Source organism: Coniophora puteana (genome assembly GCF_000271625.1).
Source record: "Coniophora puteana RWD-64-598 SS2 unplaced genomic scaffold CONPUscaffold_3, whole genome shotgun sequence".
In the NCBI taxonomy this organism is placed as follows: domain Eukaryota; kingdom Fungi; phylum Basidiomycota; class Agaricomycetes; order Boletales; family Coniophoraceae; genus Coniophora; species Coniophora puteana.
The window spans coordinates 3,063,396-3,081,390 of record NW_006913055.1 but is presented as its reverse complement, the minus strand read 5'-3'; the positions used below and the strand labels follow the sequence as shown (position 1 = coordinate 3,081,390).

The following is a 17,995-nucleotide window of genomic DNA, read 5'->3' as shown; positions in this document are numbered from 1 at the left end:
ACCGACGGGTAAGAGGGGAACAAACAGGGAACAACAGCCGGATTGGGCGTCCATCTTTTTGTTTATTGCCAGATTACAACTCGTCTATTGTGTTTGAGCGTTCTGGAAGTCCTCTGAACCGACACCCGCGTATTCTCCATCCACGCCCTCACACAAAAGACTTATCCACCCACCCTCAGCCAAAGACAAAAGACTTGCAAGCGGTCTTTTGTTATCATACCAGTCACCAGGATGGCGCCTTGCGGGGCACCGCGCCTCAGGCTCCGTCAGCCTCTTACTGACACGCCCGCCCGGCCCAAGATGGCACATCCCGTCGCACCGAGCAGATATAAAATGCAGAGAACAATGGGCCCAGTCTTGTCACCAGACATCCTCATCGCTGCTATTCACAGCACAATAGCATCCCCGCCGATCCACCGACGACACCACAATGGCACCCGCAGCAGCCAACTACTACTCTCATCCGTCCACCACCGCCTCGCACCCGCAAAAGCAACGCGGATACCGCGTATGCGACACCTGCGGCGCGGTTGAGAATCCCACTATCCAAAAGTTCCGTCTTTGCGGTGGCTGCGTACGTCCCTCTTCTCTTCATCTCGCTTCCCGTAACCGCCGGGCTAACCTATCCGTTCCTTGGACCCACAGATGACCACCCAGTACTGCGTACGTGCATCTCCTTTTCCATCATCTCAAGCCCTCTCGCTTACCCACCTCCACCAGTCCCCTGAATGCCAAAAGTCGCACTGGCCCTCGCACAAGGTCATCTGCCAGCACACCGCCGCTCAGATGTCGGGCGCGAAGCAGCAGCCCGTAGGCGCCGCGTACCCAGATGAGAACCTCGTCAAGTATTTGCGCAAGTTTACCTCCACGCACTCGTCCCTCCTCGGCTGGGCTGGCTTCCAGGCGCTCCAGCTCAAGCGCATGCCCTCCAACATCCGGCAAAACTGCCTCCTCATCGAGCTTGGCTACAACCCCCATGCTGAGTCGCTCTTCCGGTGCGTTCTTCCCCTCACTATAGCCGCCCGGCCAAAGCCAGATGCTTACCCGTTATGGACATACAGATTCACCGTCTCGCGGACACACATCGTCCCCCGGTCATACGTGACCGACAACGACCCGCTCGTGGGTGCCGACATCGAACGACGGGAGGAGCGCTGCCGCCGTGCGGGCGGTATCGGTACGCTCGTCGTCCTCGTCCAGTGTGGCGGCATCAGCCAGGTTATGCCCGTCGAGGTCGACCCGCCCGCCAAGATCTCTTGGGACCAGCGCGAGGACTGGGCCGAGGTGCTCCAGCACTTCGTCGCGTCCGGCCGCACGGACTTCAAGCCCATATCGACCACTGCCAGGGGGTGAGTTTACTTGTTTATCGCGTTATTCGGGGGAATATGGAGCTGACGACGCGCTACAGAGTCGTCTACGGATGAATGATTTCCTTCATCTTCGACTTTTCCATCTTCATTCATATTCATTTGGGACTCTCTGGCATGACTACCACGAGCGCAGATCACTGCGCCTCGGCTCGACGTCGATCGTCGATCTTCGAGTACCACCCCGCATCCACGTTTTACGATTACACGCATCTTCGTTCTCCTCTGCATCGATCGGACTCTCCTACTTGCCTTCACATGTCGATAACTTAGCCGCGCATCATCTTGTATAGCATCACCTCACCATTCTTCGTTCGCATTCTGTACCACCTTTGCTTGTATTATGCATATATGCATATGCTCTAATCATCTTTGTGACGATCAATCCAAAAATGCTTCATAGATCATATTTCAAACATCGAGTCCGTCCTGAGCATCTGAACCCAAATGTCGAGGAAACACTTGACGGATAGTGAGGATGCGACAAGAACAGACCACAAGAGAGGGAGATGATGGAGTGGGATGGAAAGCCATGGAATGTCGCCCGCTTGCCGGCCGAAACCAAAAAACGTGGCTATGATGTAAGCAATCTCCGCGGTTCAGACTTCCCCGCATCCCTATCCTTGCCTTCGTTCAGACCAGCAACCTTTGATCTTTCTTCACTAGTCATCTCCATTTCCTCTCCCATATACACCGTTGTCCTAAACATCGCTGCCCAGTCAACGAAAGGAAGGAAGATGGCGACAGCAGCCCAGCACAGACCCAACACTGGCGCCCCTACGGACGGCTCGCGCACCATCACCCTGCGGGACTCGCAGCCCCGCCCCGAGGACGACTCTGGCGCGGGTCCTTCCTCAGGCGAGGCGCACGTCGTGGGCGCTCTCAGGCTGAGAGGACAACCGAGGCGGACGAGGGCGAGGGTGGCGTGGGACGAGGGGGTGGTAGACAACGAAGGAGCGGGGAAGAAGAAATCCAAGAGTACGTGTATTGAATTTACCTCGTCATCCTCGCCTCTTCCGCCTTCTATCGATGATACATCTGCCGCTGGCTCAGCCATTTCTATGATCGATACCATTGATGCTAACACCTCCGGACAGTATGCTGCATCTACCACAAACCCCGAGAATTCGACGAGAGCTCCTCGGAGGAGTCGTCCGATTCTGATTCGGACTCGGGCGCTGGGCGCAGACACCATGATCACAATCACAACCACGATCACAACCACAACCACCCGAACGGTAATGGGCTCGCGTCCAGAGACGGCGGCAGCAACGTGCACGAGCTGCAAGATTCGGACTCGGACGCTAACGCATACGAGCGCAATCCGAAAAAGGGGAAGAAGTAAACCATGATTGATGTGAGCACTGGAAGTCGATCCGCTCTTAGACGGGGACCGGTAGCCTTGTTGTCGATGTCGGCTGCAACCTAGATTCATGACGATGGGAGACGATTGTATATTAATACCCTGTTGCACGCTCGATTGATCTCCTCTCGATGCATATATGCTGTACTACTCTTACAATAAAATAATGGCCAATTTCCTTTTTTGTTGCTTCCGAGAACAAGCGGACATCGCACGTATGAAGTAAGGACTTTGGTTTCGCCAAAAAGATGTCATGATCATCCAGCATAAGTTATTCAGAGTCCGGGCTAAATCCAGCTCATGGCGCGAAAGTGCAAAAAGACTGACAAGAGTGGGATTCGAACCCACGCCTCAATTAAGAGATGAGAAACCTGTGCTTTGCAGGCAAGCTTTCGCTTGAGTCACACGCCATAGACCGCTCGGCCATCTTGCCGTTGAAACAACAGTCATCAATCCACCTTATATCGCATCCGCTCTCCCTGAGTATGGATCTCTTCGCGTCTCCCACTCTTAACTCGTGTTCTCTCAACCAGCCTCCCCGCAAGCGACTTACGCAAGGCGACATACGGTACGCACCTATCCGTGACCACGGTGTCCGAGGCGACTGATGCCTTGTACTGATGCACACCCACATTATCTGATCGCGAGCCTCGGAGCGGGCGCCAAAATAGTCTACCGTAGGCAGATTTTAGACTTTGAAGTTATCCATCTCTCGAAGTGGCGACATTCGAGGCTTCGAGCTCGCAGTTCCTCTCGGGGCAACTCCTTTTGATCAGTCCGAGTCTTGTCACCCTAAACTGATCGTCGCCGGGGCATGCGGCTGAGTGCTCCGACTAGGGCCGACTCTCGACTCGATCCGGCGTTCCTCGGAGCAAGCTCGGAACCGAGGCTTGAAGCTTGAAAGACAACCCGCCGAACCCGAGTGCGTACCGCAACGCCTAAAAACTGTTCTGTTTCTTCTACCCGACGTTGGTGTTGCGGGAAAGGAGGGCGAGAGCTGCGGCATTAGGTTAGTGAAGCCGGCACATATTTGCACCGTTCCTGATGTCTTGTGTTCAAATTGTACTCCGAATAGTACTCGTCTAACGGCGTTCAAGTCGTCTAGACGACCTTGCAGAGTTTTTCCAGTTACACCGCTCAAGAAGCGATGCTTCGCTGGACATTTCGCCCTGTTCATTAACGGGCGGCAAGGAAAGCCAAGGAAGACTAGCATGAACCTACAGCACATCTTCGCTCATGCTAAACGTTGGAAGCAGGCATCCATGTGGTGAATGACGTACTTTGGTGGCCGCAACTAAACTTTGGTGAGTATATGGGGCTTACTATCCTTGCTCGACCGCTTTGCTAGTGCCAGGTTTATCCCTCCAAAGACTCCAAGCGGTATTTAGTTGAGAGAAATTGCCTATTCTGGTATTGTCTTCTGACATACCTTGGGATAAATGTTTTAGGAACCAATGTTCGTCGCAACTGTCAGCGAAAACAATTACCGACGGTATACTGACTTGTTCTGAACGCGAGCAATGCGCTCTGGCCGAGGACTACACAAACTATCCGCCAAGCTCTCGTTGCTTCCAATAGTGGAAGCGTCGCCATTAGTTGGACCCTTTACCGTCTGATGGATTGAAACTTGCCCATTTCCAGTCTCCTCCGAGCTCCCGAAACCCACGACGACGTCTGTACCACTCGCAGTCGGCGACGGTCGGAGATTAACGTTGAACCCACAGAACCACCCTGCCCCGCGAGCCACTTGCAAGGGTCATGGGAGAGAAAGAACAAGGTGCGTACCTGTACATAATCGGTCCCACAGCGTCAATCTTCTCTCCGAGCTTTACTGAGGGTTCAATACATGTACTAGCCACCGCTGCAGCCAGACTCCGCTAAATCAAGTCAGTGTCTGACATGAGCCCATAGATCCATTCTCGCGTCAATACACATACCGTGTCTCACCTTTTCCTTCTTCCTTTGAGATCCTCGGGCCTTAGCCTGCGTACGTTGGGGTCTAGCTGAGGCGGTAGCGCGCACCAGCCTTTCAGAAGAAGTTCTCGACAGTAAGTGCCACGTCCATTCAATGGCTCATTGAGCTGTCTATGGCTTACTAAATGTCGCTGCCACACCCTAGGTTCTGCATCGGTGATAGGCCTGTCTTGATGTATCCAACGCCGTCCTATCAAGGACTGCCTTTCCCTTGTTGGCTCGTCCAGTTCCATTTTCTCTCATCAGGTGATGCTTCCGTGAAAAAAAAGCCGATCCCCCTTCTTTTGAGTCCCGCTCTTGGTCCGGGATTTTGGCCTTTGAATGCTGTCCGCCTCCCAACCAACGCCACTGGAATCCACGTACTTGATGGTTTGCTTGGTGATTATTTGTAAGTCTGGGAATTGTATCCGCACTCCTGTTTTCTTCAGCGAGGGGCGATGATACCCCTGGACTCCCTGACGTCCTCGTTCACCGCCTCTTTTCAAATGGGGTTTTCATTATGCCTGCTCCAGGTGGCTGATCACACGAGCACGTATCTGGACGCAATGTGGTTCAAGGGAAATGTGCGGTCAGAGACGTTACGTCTCAACCACTTAAATAGCTGCCAACAAATCTGCCAGTCAGAGTCGTTGACAACCCAGCATGCCCTCTCTTTCTTCTGGAACGATCCTCGTGACGGGCGCAAACAGCTACCTCGGGGTTCACGTGGTCGGACATCTACTCCAGAAGGGATACCATGTCCGTGCCGCAGTTCGCAGCGTCAACAAGTGTCCTCACCTCCTCAAGTTATTCTCCAATCATGCGGGTCGACTAACGCTGGCCGTCGTGGGAGACATGAATCAGGTACGTGCAGAATTTTCTAAGAAAAGCTCCATGGGTGACATAGCATGTAGAACGGCGCGTTCAATGACGCGGTGCGAAGTGTCGCGGGGATAATTCACATAGCAGCTCCTGCACTGAACGCTCACGGTACGCCTTTTTCCTTATTTTATTCGCCGGTCATTCGTGACTTACAATCCCATCTAGACATTCTACCGTCGTCGACCTGGAGCGTCCGGAATATCTTAGAGAGTGCCCAATCACACGCCGGCCCCACCTTGAAGCGCATCGTGTTTTGCTCATCTCTGGATGCCATCACCGTACCAGCCAACGCTGTCGTTCCTGTCACTGCCATGGCGGCTGAGCAGAACAAGGCTGCAATCAAGGCCGTTGAAATGAACCGTACGCGTGCCAATCCGACCAAAGTATATGCCGCCTCGAAGGCTTCGGTCGAGACATCCATATGGGGATTCTTTGACGCTCACAGACGCGTTATTTCGTTCGACTTCTCGATCATCAGCCTCCCTTGTGTTCTAGGAGTACGTCTCTCCTCGTGGCTCAATCCGACTGCACGGATCACACCGATTGGAGTTCCTGATCTCGATGTCTACCCCACAGCCGCCCATCCATGAGGTCAATTCGCCGTATACGAGTGGGAGCGGTGACACAGGGAAACATATTTTCAACGCATTGGTGCATGGTACGTTTCCAGCGGGCATGAACCCGAAGACCGAGCCCGCACAACTCTGGGTCGACGTTCGTGACGCCGCGGCTGCGCATGTTCGTGCGCTGGAGACGGAAGCAGCAGGCATGCGGAGGCTCATCCCTGCGCAAGGTACACCAATGGTATTTGAAGACCTCGGTGGGTGACTCGGTCTCTCATGCCACCAACGAATTCCGTGGAACTAATCTCTGGGTCGGTTTGTTCCCAGTCAACTCTGCAGCATCCCTACGGCCGTTCGTGTACGACTTCTCCGAAGCACTGAGGTCTATCGAGAAGTTCCAAGATGCCCCTTTGGGGAACTCTCAGGGTGCGTCGTTTGACGTCACCGAAGACACAGCTATTCTGGGGATAAGTTATCGTTCTCTTGATGTTACAGTGAGAGACATCATAGCGGACTATGCTCGTCGAGGATGGATTGGATCAGGCTCGTAACCTGATGCTCGGTTCAAGTTGTCAATGCTCAGTTGTATTTTAATCACTTTGATACGCCTCATTATGAAGATGATTATTTATGTTTATTCTATCAATCAACTATGTCATTTGAGCCAGGAGTCTATCGCCTCGATGGGCGAACCAGCTTAAGTTCGTGAGTGTATGTATAACTTAGACGCGTTTTCTTCTTCTTCTGAAAATCGAGCAAGAACGTCCAGTAGGAAGACAAAAACAATCGAATGTACTGACTCACGCAACCCGTGTCACCAGCTCCTCGGATGTTCGTCGAAACGCCGCATGTACTCTTGAGGCCTGATTCCCCGTCCTTTTGAACGTCGAACACTGATTGAACTCCGGCGGACCCCAAATTTACCCCGGAGCTTGAACGGCCCATGGGGAGATCATTGCAGACACACGGCAATTTTCTTCGGGAGCAAAGCGGAAGGTGGCAAAATGAAACCTTGTCTGCCTGGTCGCTGCCGGAGAAACCTGGAGAAACAGGGAGAAACCCACTAAAAAGCTTACCATTAGCCTCAGACCAAGCCTTTTCGTCCCGACTCCCGAGACCACGCGAGAATGAGGACGGTGTTGAAATCGGAAGTCCGGCAGTCGCGCTGGTCTGGCGAGGTACGGCAGTCCGGCGGCAAGTTGCGAGGGGTTTCGGGGTCTTGGTCAAAATCAAAACCACGTGACTCAGACGCGCCGCGCCTCCCCTCGTCCTCGTAGCCACAGTACCTCACATTCCATGTACCAATACGCTCAAGAACTATACAGTAGCTGAAGAACTTAAATAAAAATCCCCGTTCTACGTTATCTCTTCGCGCGATACCGCTTCCTACTCCCGCTTACTCTCCAGAAACTCCCCTCTGAGATATGAGCTCTTCTACTGAGCCTAACACTCCGTCTATGGAAGGGGGCAAGGTGATCTGCCCGAAGTGCGCGCGCGCTGGTCGTCGCACTCTTCTGCTGGTGAAGGTGGTCGGAAAGGGTCCCAACAAGGACCGCTACTACGTGAATGTGAGTCCTTATTTATATCTGCCTCTCGTAGCCTTTGGAGTACTCACTCGTGTATCTCACAGTGCTTCCACTCGTCTCACGGCTACGATGCTCGTCGTAAGCGTATAGACCCCATGTGGCACTTGTGGCTACTCGGTGATGTACCGTTGGCGCTGATCGCCTGTATGCGGAACCGAGAGGACAACACCGCGAGCGTAGTGGTTTCGAAGAAGAGCCAGAATAATGAATCCGTACCAGACCTGCTCATGAGTTACCTTCGAGCTGAAAGGGAGAGCGTCGTCGCCGTCTAGGGCCCGTGGACGGCTGAAGTATCTGTTGGTGAGCTTTCGTGAGCGTGATAGATCAAAAGCCGTGGCACAGTTTGTCGCAGAGGTACTAGAAAAAAGCTAAGCATACATGCGTTCATACGGCGTTAGAACTCACTGGCTATTTAGCAAATTGTCAGTCCATTGCTTCACCAGCTCCGTTTCGGCGTAGTGGTGTTCGTCGAGTTGAATATACTGGGGTAGATTGGGGCCGGGGTAATATGTTCGAGTCTTTGAGTCGCTGTGAACATAGTAGTTGTGACGATAACTACGGCGGCATCCTAGAACAGATGTGAGATGTATAATTTAGCAGAAGTATGAAGAGCGTACCTGCGCACGTCAGGTTCACAACCTTTGTGAACTTGACGCCGCCGTTGAGTGTTAATATTATGGCCCGGCCCATCTTGTCATAGTCGCGCATCTCCACGCCCTTGTTGGCATGGCCGCACTGCGAATTCGTGCACGTAATAGATGGCGGATATAATGGTGTTTTGCCTGGAATCCGTGAGGAGAGCGTCGGAATAGAGTGCTATGAGTTACTCACATATGCCCTTGTCCCACCCATGCTCTGCGTACTTTTCATCTCTGCCTCGTTCTCGTTCCTCGAGTGGTGCAAGTGACCATATGAGGTCCCGAAGACCCCTACACATAACAGGAATGTCCTGTATTCAAATAGACGTGATAACAGAGAGAAAGAGCTGGTGGACATGCGGCAAATAGATTGGCGGGGTAGAGGCTGTCGACTTAGAGGTCGGTTGGATCATGCTGATATCTTGGCGAAAGTCACGACAGCATTCGATAAATGCTGTGATCTGCTCGTATTCGAGCTGCTCGAACTGGGGGTACTCTTGGACAAGGCGGGCTATAACGCCGGCGAACATAGGGAATGTGAATGGGATGTAGATAAGATAATGTACAGGAGGGCTAGGATATCTACGCGACGCGGCTAGATCACATGCGGTTGACTTTGTTTAGGGACCCCGCAACCGTACCGTACCCGCCGGACTTGCCGGACTGCGTCGCAGCTCGCGCAGCGCCAGACTTCCGGTTTCAACGCTTTTCTGGCGAGAATGACGTCCAAATCGGAAGACCGTTTTTAAGTTCACTGGATTCCTATTTGGGAGAATACTTTCGTAAGAATTGCAGCAAGAACAAATTTCGGCTCAAGCCTCACATTAACCCTTGCGGGAAAATTGTTTGTTTCTTTCCGGTGCGTCTCGTTCTATACGCTAATTTTGCTTCAAACAACTTCTTGACCGCATCTCGACCCCCACCTTGATGCCCACGATGGCTCCCGCAAAGGCAATGATTTGGGTACGCTGCATGACGGAGGCTAATTGCACCCTTTGAACGGTAACATAGACCAAGTTCCCAACATCATCTAACAGGTCAACGTGTATACAACACTGCCGCTATTTCAACCCCTTCAGTTGTACTTGGGCTTTTTTATTTCCCTACAAAGTTATACCCCATCTGGCTATGGACCTGTCTTTCGAAGGAAATATCTCATCCAGCGACTCGGAAGTCTTCGAAGCGCTGATCTGTTATCACCGAGATCACCAGGTGCCGAAAGTCCCGAGACGCGTTTGAGAAGTTTACTCTGGAAATGACAGCGCGTCAGCCTTCTCAGCTGTTCGCCGCATTCCGCTTGACATCCTCTCGGAGATCTTGCGCTTCTCGGTACGACATCGCCAACGTGCTCGAACTTTATGATGACGCTCTGAATATCACTCGGGTGTACCTCAGATGATGCGACGTCGCTCCTGGACATCTGTGTCTTGTGGAACACCTGCAGGCTGTCCTATCATGGAACTACAGCTGGCTCAACCGAGGCTTGGAGGTCTCTCAGTATCTCAGCAGGATAGATCCTTAGTCTCCGTATCACCTCGTCGCCCAGATCAGGAACCAGTGCGACGTGGCGGATAGCCACGATTCCAGCCGCCTTTAGCTCTTGGTAAGTGGTGCACCACGCTAGCCACTGGTCGAATTCTTGGAGATACCGACAAGATCCAGCTATTCGGACAGCGCAGGGAAGCACCCATATACCTGCAATACTGTATATGACGCTACCCGTCATCGGCTTTCTCTCCGGCAAGTTCACGGGGTTTTTGATCTGTCCTGGGTCCTTAATATGTCTCGGCCGCGCCTAGCTCACGCTCACGCCCAATAGCGAGCGAAAGCTGAACATATCCAGACTAGCTAGGTCTCTCCACAGCACCAAAAACCTCCACTTCTCCGTTAAATGGCCGATCCTGGCCATGAAATCCCCGTGCGACTTGAGGCGCGAGCCAGTCAGGCGTCGTTCCAGGTATAAGGTGATGCCCTCAAATTGCGCCAGGAAGGTCGCAAAAGCGCGTAAATAGACGACACGTATGACGTCGGTGCCGCTCCCAGTACTCGTATGATCTCCTCGTGGCATCCGTACTGCCATGCTTGACACATTCCCTCGCATTCCGCAGCAGAGAACGATGCGATCGAGCGGAAGACCCCGCTCTTCCAAGAAAGAGGGCGGAAGAAGGTAGAAGTACTTAGCTATAGTAACTCAGGTACGTCAGTCAGCGCCGAGGCTGAGATGTCGCTCAGCATGCCAGCATTGACGATGGTGGAAAGACGACAGTGTGCGAACCCGTGACGAAGGGTGTTGGTGGGTTACTGTCAGGCTCAAGGAAGGAGTACTACGCGCTCATTTACCGTCTTTAGTGGCCAACTCATTTAGATTCACTCGATATGCATACTACGCACTTGTGGCTACTCAAATTTCCTTGTCTTTTTCTCTTCTAAGGGTCGGGTTTCAAGATTTGCGGCGTATCATCGCATCAACCGTCAGTGTTCTCAACTTCGAGAGAAGTCAGAAGTCAGAATCAGCAGTCTAACTTCTATCAATGTATCGGGCGAAGGAGGATATCACAAACGCCAGGCTGGCGATGTACACCATCAATGGGATGAGTAACCAGCGAGAGCTGACCTTCACATGCCTACGACATATGGGATGCGCAAGGAGTTGTCTATGTACAAACACCGTTAAACGTTAGCTATATTGTTAGTCCGTTAATCACGTTGAGGCGTAAATCTATCATGTAGGAATCATAAACATTTCCATTCATACGCCTATCCGGGTATCCCTTCAACCCCAGGTATCGATCCGATCGCGCCGCCGGCCATTTCCCTCGCGCTACAGCACAAACCACGCGACCGACGACAAGGCTCCGAGGACCCACGTCCACCGTGACTCAAAGACGAGGCTGGTGGCGAGCCGGCGCGGTGCAGCATTACTCGCATTGCCCGAGATCATCTCCTCCTTGTAGACTTTCATCCAGTTGATGATCCACGACGCATTCTACCAAGATCCCCATCAGCATCTCACCCTTTCATATTCAGAAGAAACGAAAAAGTTTGAGAGGGTACTCACGACGAAGTTAGCGGGATCCATGATCTGCTGCTGGCACGTGCCCGGGCAGCCCGAGGTCGCGTACGAGTTGCCGGCCCAGTCGCCGCAGAAGGTGATGTCGAAGATGATCGAGTGGTTCATAAAGTAATTCGAGAGCTCGCAGCCCTCCGAGGAGAGCGCCGCGACGGGCTCGCCCCAACCTGATGGGTTCGGCTCCCCGGAGACGATGTCGGCCGGGACGGCGGAGCGGTAGAAGGACCCTTTGGGGAGGTTAGCGGGGAGTTGGGACGCGGGGTGAGACGATGGAAGGCGAATTCAAGGGGGGAAGGCGAAGGAAGAAGGCAGAAGAAGGGCGTATGGCAAGGAGGATATACACACAGACAGAGATCCCATCCGCGTTCCACTTCATCGCGAACACCCCTCCGCCAATAGAGTCGAAATACGGGCCATACGACGAGCGGCTCCATTCGATGATACCGCACCCGCCCTGGCCATTCGTCGCGTCGCAGCTCCAGTTGTCCACTCCGTTGGTTTGCTAACCGCCCGTGGGACAGAGGAACACGATAAGCCGTCAGACCAACGTATACAAGTCGGACTCTCGAAAGCACTTACGCCGATGGTGCCACTGAACGTGTTGGGCTGGGTAACGTTGCACCCTGGTGCGGTGTGCCACGTTACCTGGTTGTGCTCGTTGGCGTGGACACCTTCGATAATGTCGATCTCGCCAGTCTAGAGCATAGGAAAACACATGGTTAGCATTACTGCAGAAAACCTCGCTGCTCAGGGAGATGTGACGACAGAAATTGACGTACGTATGGCCAGGTCCCATCTCCCAGTGTCCTAGTTCCAAAATGAACATCAGCCTGCCGTCTTTGGAAGCCAGCCTCGAGAAGGTTCGATGACATACCACCACGCGGGCCAGACACCTATAGCCACAGCCCAACCGAACAGAAGATCAGATCGATTTTATCCCCAAATCCAAGAATAGCTCAAAGAATGGACTCACCGCAACCCCAAGGAGCTCGATCAACGTCAAGGATGAACAGGCCACCGTTGTATTGCTTGTAGCTTGATATACGGACGCTGTTGCGGTTGGCTCCGTACGCGAGCTGGGTGGTGTCGTCGCCCTTCATGATCACCTTTCCGTCGTCTTGCACGTAGGCGAGACCCGAGGAGAAGGAGTCGTTTGCGTCGAGGAAGCTGAATTATCGTCATAGGCCAAGTTTAGAACCCAGCAGTAGTTGGGTGTGCGGTTTGTGGAGTGTGGACGGGGAGGTACTCACTTGACGGTTCCACTGAGAGTGCCGTCAGTCAAGGAGTGACGAGCGGGTGGGTGGGAGGATGACGTACTGGGTTGGGTCGGGGCCGGTGTAGAAGCCAAATGCACTTTGAGCGATTAGGTGAGTGATGCTAGTGAGGGTACACACGAGTACTAATGAAGAACGCACTCGAAAAATGTCGAGCCCTGGTATACATCGTCTATGACCCATATGACTGTTGAGCCATTCGACAGTGTCTCGTAGTTCCCGTCTCTCTTCTCAAATGTATGATCAGGGGCAGCGAATGCCATGAGCGCACAGGCTCCAGCCGCGAGCAGAAGAGTTGAGCGGGTCATTACGGATCGTTGCACTTGGTGGTTGGGGGTCGTCAGAGGTCCAGGGAAGTTCGTGAATAGCAAAGCAAAGCAAGTTGAGAGCAAAGAGCAAGAAGTCGTAAAAGCACCGTCCGCAGACGAGAAGCAAGAGTATTATATACACCCTGTGGAGACAAACGCACCACCCGCGTGCCTAGGGCTTCAACGTGCACCGATGCCGAAATGAACCTGGAACGCAGAGCCTTTGCCAGCGGAGAAGAAAGGAAGAGGAGAACTAAAATGGATCCGGCGGGCAAGAGAAAAACGTGTTGAGCGAGTCTGTGCAGATCGACTGACAGACCATGCCGCCGCCGTGCGCAACGCAGTTGATCCTCGCCCAAACCAGGGCCAGAAAGTTGAACATGCCCACCGTCCGGCGCTTCGGCGCCCTTCTCCCGATCAAGTTGATCTTCCACGTGACGTTGGACCATCCGAAATGCTTCCGTCCCGACGGAGCGGGTCGGATGCCATGCTGTTGTCGCGCGACTCCAGACCTATGCTTTAAGTTTCACTCATGCTGGACGCTGCAGGGAATCGGATGACAGTCCTTCTTCCCCGGCTACCTGTGTAGCTGTGAAGCTTGATCCTACACCAATGACATGGATTCGTCTTCTATACTACATAAGGTCCAGTTTCATGGATGTATGTATTCCCAGGCAAGTCCTCGCTTTCCTTTGTCGAAGCTAACAAGATCGCGAAGACGATGAGATGTTGCAGAGCCGAGCGACATCAAGCAGCTCCTCGGATTCCCGATATACAATATTCGCGCTTCAAAAACCTCCATTGCGCTAGGAACTCGGGATACTTTCAAGAAGAAGTTCGAGATCCCGGGTATGCGGTAGTACGGGACGAAATGGATTGCGTATGGTAAGAGGCTGTGGTACGAGTAGGCCAGAGCCCAATCTGAGACTTTTTGATTTGGCTGATGGTGCCAAATCGCTGTGATGATCCATATGGGTACAGCGAGTACATATCACATCAGCAAATCTGCACAAACCTTTTTTAGCGAGATTAAACTTTGCGACAACTTAACGACGCTTATGCCCGATGGTCACCTTATACCGGAAATTGTTAAGTCTGAGAAACGTCGCCAAGTTCGGGCGAGGCTCATAAGTAAACAGAGTCTCGATTAGCTGGTTAAGTTCACTCGAGTTTGCATAAGTGTACTTCAATTCATGTAAGCTGTCGGTAATACAAGAAGAAGTAGTAATTTAATATCAATTCACGTCCACCGAAGCTATGTCGTGATACATGAATATTAAGCAATCTCGAAAGCGTGATGATCAACAAACTTGTTGAGATAGAAGCTTTTGAAATGGTCATACGAGTGAAAGCACTTTAGGTCCTCCGAGACTTCAGTTGTACCAAACTGAGGGAGGAGATGAGCCGCGCGTACGAAGCTGTCGATGTGGACGATGTCCACTCGAGGGGAGCCGTCGCGGTTGGACATGGGCTTCACGACGTACATGCCCGTGTTTTCGTCCCGCTCCTCCTCAGAATATTCGAACCAGTGGACGATGGCACAAGGGTAAACTGTCCCTCGGTACCGAAACGAGAAGAATGCGAGGACGCGAGCAATGTCCATCGCTAGCGTCCCCTTGATGCCGGAGTTGGTCATGAGGAAGGCGCAGTCGTAACGAGGTGCCTCGCCTCTCCATAGAGGGCAAGAGCGGATGCGCTCGCTCCTCATGCCCGACAATCCAAAGATGTCACTCGGGGCTTTGAAGACGGCGCGCGCGGAGTTGAAGACTTTGATGCGATCGGGAAAAGTCGGGCAGTCCCTGATGGGAACGGAGCGCAGCAGCACACGGGGATCTCGGGGATGGAGCTGGCCAAAGAGAAACCGGTGCGCGAGTCGTTCAAGGTTTGGGATCCTTAACTCATCCGCAAGGTCACCAACGTTCTTGGGACGTTCGGGGCCTGACGATGTGTGAGCATAGACACAGACACTAAGCCCGGGATCAGCTTACTGGGTCGCGTTGGAAGTGTCACCTCTGCAGATAGATCTGCTCCATCAACAGCTTCTGAATCCTCTGGGTTCTCATCGATAGATCGTGAACGTGGTTCTCTGAGAGAGAGACCACCAGATGATGCGCCGGCTTCAAGTTCCCCTGGGCCCCAGGTTCCGAGTGTTGCTGCAACTGGAAGAGACGTTAGAATGAGTCATGAACAAGCCCAAGATGAGAGACGTACGATCTTGGAGGGCTGCAAACTCGTCTGTGAGAGGCAAGATCATCCCCCGCTCCGCGAAGCTGCGTCGGCACGCCTTGAGTTTATCCAGCCGCTGGTTTGTGACAAGCATTTGTCCGAGCGCGTTGAAGCGACTGGACCAGCGCCAGGGTTCTTTCACCGCCTGAATGTGCTTTGACTCCGTGATGGAGGAACAAAGGCCGTTCGGGGCGCCAAATTGTCGGACTAAATAGAGGTAGTGTTGCATGGAGTGTTGACGTGGCAATGATACCGTTGCCGCGACCCCGTAGTCCGTGAAAAAGCTTCGATAGTGATGGAAACGGTCGAGAGCGCCCTGGATGTCAACGAGATCCTTGTCCGTGAGCGCATTGCGGCGGACGAGATAGCAAAACTCCAAAAAAGCGCGAAAAGTCCGTATGATGTCGTCGGGGAGATGACCCTCAAGCGCGGGGAGATAAACCTAAAAGATAATTAGCACGGGGAACATCGCACGGAGGGGCATTGCTACACACCTTCATCAACGCCTTGGAATCATCTCCCGTCCATTGCTTGAAGTCATGGCCTTCGGGGAATCGACGAAGACCGGCAAAGGGAGCCGCAACCGAGATCCTGGAAATGTGCAGGTGAGCGGGAAGTGTATCATAGCAGCAGAAAGAAGGGACATACCGACGATCAATATCGTCCATAATTTTCTTTGCCTCCGTCTTGCCGTGCACCTGGATGAGGTACTTCCCCACCCACTCGACGAGGTGGTCCTTAAATGTCCCCTTGATGAGTTGGTGGAGGATGTCGGGCGCGAGAAGTTCGTGGATGTCGGCACGGGGAAAGTCGCTGGTAAATGGCTGATGACGATATTAATAAAATATTCGGGGAGACAAAAAAGCAGACTCACGACGACGTTTGCAATAACTCCGTATGAATCCCATAACAAAGCTGGATGAAAATCTTCGACCAATGCGTCATCGTGTTCCTCGCAGCGCAGCAGGGCGTCGGCGTCATCAAGATCTTCGGGAAATGCAAGACAGCTAAGGAGAACCGATCAACGTTGAGTTTCAAAGGTGAATGAGGTAAAAGCTCACCGGGGGCACCAGCCTTGAACGACGCCGGCGAGCAGCACCTGCTCGGGGTAGTCTGCTATATAGGGCCCAATTCCCCATATCACCCATCGGTGATAGCCGTCGCCAAATTGAACCACCTCGTATCGTGTCATGCCGGACTTGAAGACGTCGAAGATGGTTGCGAGCGAGCAGTGGTACAGCTGGCGGCAAAAGTGGCGAAAGTGGGGGTCGGCATTGTATGACTTGTTCGCTGGATAAAAGGGTTAGTTTGGGGCTGCCGGAGTGAAGATATCCACGTACTTTTTGGGACGGACAGAAACCCGACGAGAGCGACGGCATCTTGATGAGCGCGTCGCGTGTTGTTGTGTACATTGCCAAGTGAGATGTAGAGAGGGTAGTACTCTGTATGTCCGGTAGCGACAGACACGGTGGTCTTATCGCTACCTAGGACAAACGGTACGAAAGTCGCACCGTGAGTGTCCGGGTCTTGAGCAATTTGGTCCTAGAATAACATGTCTATAAGCAGAATGAATAACAAAGGCGAGGATCACGTACAGCTTGGTCCCAAGCCCAATCGCCCGAGAAAAGATTCTCGTAATGACGGGTGCCCGATTCATCGTAGTCGCGGAAGGGTGTGAGGTCGATATGTTCTTGCAGGTCTGGCCGCGCTATCATATTCTTGAGGACTTCTCGTGGGTCACGAAACCAGACGTCGTATTTAGCCTTCATCCATGGGGGGACATAGCCGGCTGGTCGAGGGCCTTGATAGGTAATGTTGAATGATTGCCAGGGAATATGACCATCTTCAATGGCGTCGATGGCACTATACATTTTCGCGTGGTCGAGGAAGGGAGCGTTGAAGCCGGGGGGCATTGACGCACGCCAAATTTTGCAGAGCATGTCGATGTGTCCCGCAGACATCTGCGATTCCCGGTAAAGGAGGTCGGCAGTTTCGAACTGAAGTTGATTGTCGAATGGGAAGTAGTCTGTTGGCGGGCGCTGAGAAGGTGGCGACGGGGGAGCATCGGATGGAAGAAATTCTGCGTTGGGAGAACATTTTCGTGCTGTAGGGGACGTCAGAAATATAGACTATGAGAATACAGAGAACATACCAGTCAAAAGCTTGTGGAAAACACGTTGGATGGGCCCTAGGTCAGCGACTGCTCCAATACTATTGTCTTCGTCTTCATCTTCTTCCTCGGGCAGCTGTTCAGCTGGAAACAAGGGTGACCAAGGGAGTGGTGATGCGCGTAAGAAAGGCTGAGGGGATTGGGGGGATTGGGGGGGTGAAACCGGTCCCTGAGGAGACTGAGGCGGTGAGGGCTGAGGCGATGCTTGAGAAGACCGGCGTGATGGTGAAGAGGGCGGAGGTGGAGGAGAAAACGAATGTGGCGAAGGCAGTGGAGGGGAAGGAGGGAGAGGTTGGATGGAGTATGGTGCTGGCTGGTGGTGTCGGCGCTGGCGAATAATGCCCTGGTGGGCTGACCTGATGTGCTGAGTGTACCCAGACTCGTTCCGTAGAACGCGGCCGCATTTCTTGTAAGGGCAAACTGGCATGGTAGGGAGTTGGAAATTTTGGGGTGATAGGCGCGAGGAGTCTGACAAGGTAAGAAATGAGTTACGTTTGTGCGAGTCACCCGAATGCTCTGTCAAAACAATTCCCACCTTTACTTCCCGTTCCGAAATTTTTCGTTGCTGCCTTCTCCCGAACCACCTCTCCGAATC

General features: G+C 52.9%; 7 protein-coding genes and 1 non-coding gene across 8 annotated transcripts; 3 read left to right on the top strand and 5 right to left on the bottom strand.

Annotated features, from left to right (window-relative positions):
• Positions 1–430: 430 nt before the first annotated feature.
• CONPUDRAFT_50502 (uncharacterized protein) lies at positions 431–1,353 on the top strand (the record flags this gene model as incomplete). The annotated part of the gene is made up of 4 exons (XM_007767109.1): positions 431–574; positions 646–663; positions 721–995; positions 1,062–1,353. The coding sequence occupies 4 exons, from the start codon at positions 431–433 to the stop codon at positions 1,351–1,353; spliced, it is 729 nt and encodes a 242-aa protein (XP_007765299.1).
• A 754-nt stretch (positions 1,354–2,107) lies between these two features.
• On the top strand, positions 2,108–2,574 carry CONPUDRAFT_24922 (uncharacterized protein; the record flags this gene model as incomplete). The annotated part of the gene is made up of 2 exons (XM_007767029.1): positions 2,108–2,345; positions 2,465–2,574. Coding segments are annotated over 2 exons (348 nt in total), but the record flags the coding sequence as incomplete, so codon positions are not given.
• A 479-nt stretch (positions 2,575–3,053) lies between these two features.
• On the bottom strand, positions 3,054–3,163 carry CONPUDRAFT_t29. The gene has a single exon. It is a non-coding gene; the product is annotated as a tRNA-Leu (tRNA).
• A 1,454-nt stretch (positions 3,164–4,617) lies between these two features.
• Positions 4,618–4,937, bottom strand: CONPUDRAFT_88716 (uncharacterized protein; the record flags this gene model as incomplete). The annotated part of the gene is made up of 2 exons (XM_007768037.1): positions 4,618–4,771; positions 4,843–4,937. 2 exons carry the CDS (start codon positions 4,935–4,937, stop codon positions 4,618–4,620), a joined length of 249 nt encoding a protein of 82 aa, XP_007766227.1.
• A 58-nt stretch (positions 4,938–4,995) lies between these two features.
• Positions 4,996–6,797, top strand: CONPUDRAFT_120544 (NAD(P)-binding protein). Its single transcript, XM_007768036.1, has 5 exons — positions 4,996–5,547; positions 5,598–5,673; positions 5,731–6,062; positions 6,142–6,385; positions 6,456–6,797. Exons 1-5 carry the CDS (start codon positions 5,347–5,349, stop codon positions 6,677–6,679), a joined length of 1,077 nt encoding a protein of 358 aa, XP_007766226.1. The 5' UTR covers positions 4,996–5,346; the 3' UTR covers positions 6,680–6,797.
• Positions 6,798–8,038: 1,241 nt separating this feature from the next.
• On the bottom strand, positions 8,039–8,651 carry CONPUDRAFT_151576 (uncharacterized protein; the record flags this gene model as incomplete). Its single annotated transcript, XM_007768035.1, has 4 exons — positions 8,039–8,071; positions 8,155–8,282; positions 8,332–8,496; positions 8,546–8,651. The coding sequence occupies 4 exons, from the start codon at positions 8,649–8,651 to the stop codon at positions 8,039–8,041; spliced, it is 432 nt and encodes a 143-aa protein (XP_007766225.1).
• A 2,522-nt stretch (positions 8,652–11,173) lies between these two features.
• On the bottom strand, positions 11,174–12,959 carry CONPUDRAFT_49996 (glycoside hydrolase family 16 protein; the record flags this gene model as incomplete). The annotated part of the gene is made up of 9 exons (XM_007767084.1): positions 11,174–11,338; positions 11,411–11,649; positions 11,768–11,911; positions 11,998–12,118; positions 12,202–12,229; positions 12,297–12,315; positions 12,396–12,589; positions 12,740–12,775; positions 12,838–12,959. 9 exons carry the CDS (start codon positions 12,957–12,959, stop codon positions 11,174–11,176), a joined length of 1,068 nt encoding a protein of 355 aa, XP_007765274.1.
• Positions 12,960–14,280: 1,321 nt separating this feature from the next.
• Positions 14,281–17,827, bottom strand: CONPUDRAFT_51589 (uncharacterized protein; the record flags this gene model as incomplete). The annotated part of the gene is made up of 10 exons (XM_007767174.1): positions 14,281–14,942; positions 14,993–15,090; positions 15,236–15,672; positions 15,725–15,821; positions 15,879–16,054; positions 16,105–16,237; positions 16,292–16,520; positions 16,571–16,772; positions 16,826–17,359; positions 17,564–17,827. The coding sequence occupies 10 exons, from the start codon at positions 17,825–17,827 to the stop codon at positions 14,281–14,283; spliced, it is 2,832 nt and encodes a 943-aa protein (XP_007765364.1).
• Positions 17,828–17,995: the final 168 nt, after the last annotated feature.

Bases quoted from the DNA above. Each gene is read 5' to 3' on its own strand.
- CONPUDRAFT_120544 (XM_007768036.1), top strand. From the start codon at position 5,347: ATGCCCTCTCTTTCTTCTGGAACGATCCTCGTGACGGGCGCAAACAGC. The intron at 5,548-5,597 runs GTACGTGCAGAA...CATAGCATGTAG, and splicing joins TCGTGGGAGACATGAATCAG to AACGGCGCGTTCAATGACGC. The intron at 6,063-6,141 runs GTACGTCTCTCC...TCTACCCCACAG, and splicing joins GCCTCCCTTGTGTTCTAGGA to CCGCCCATCCATGAGGTCAA.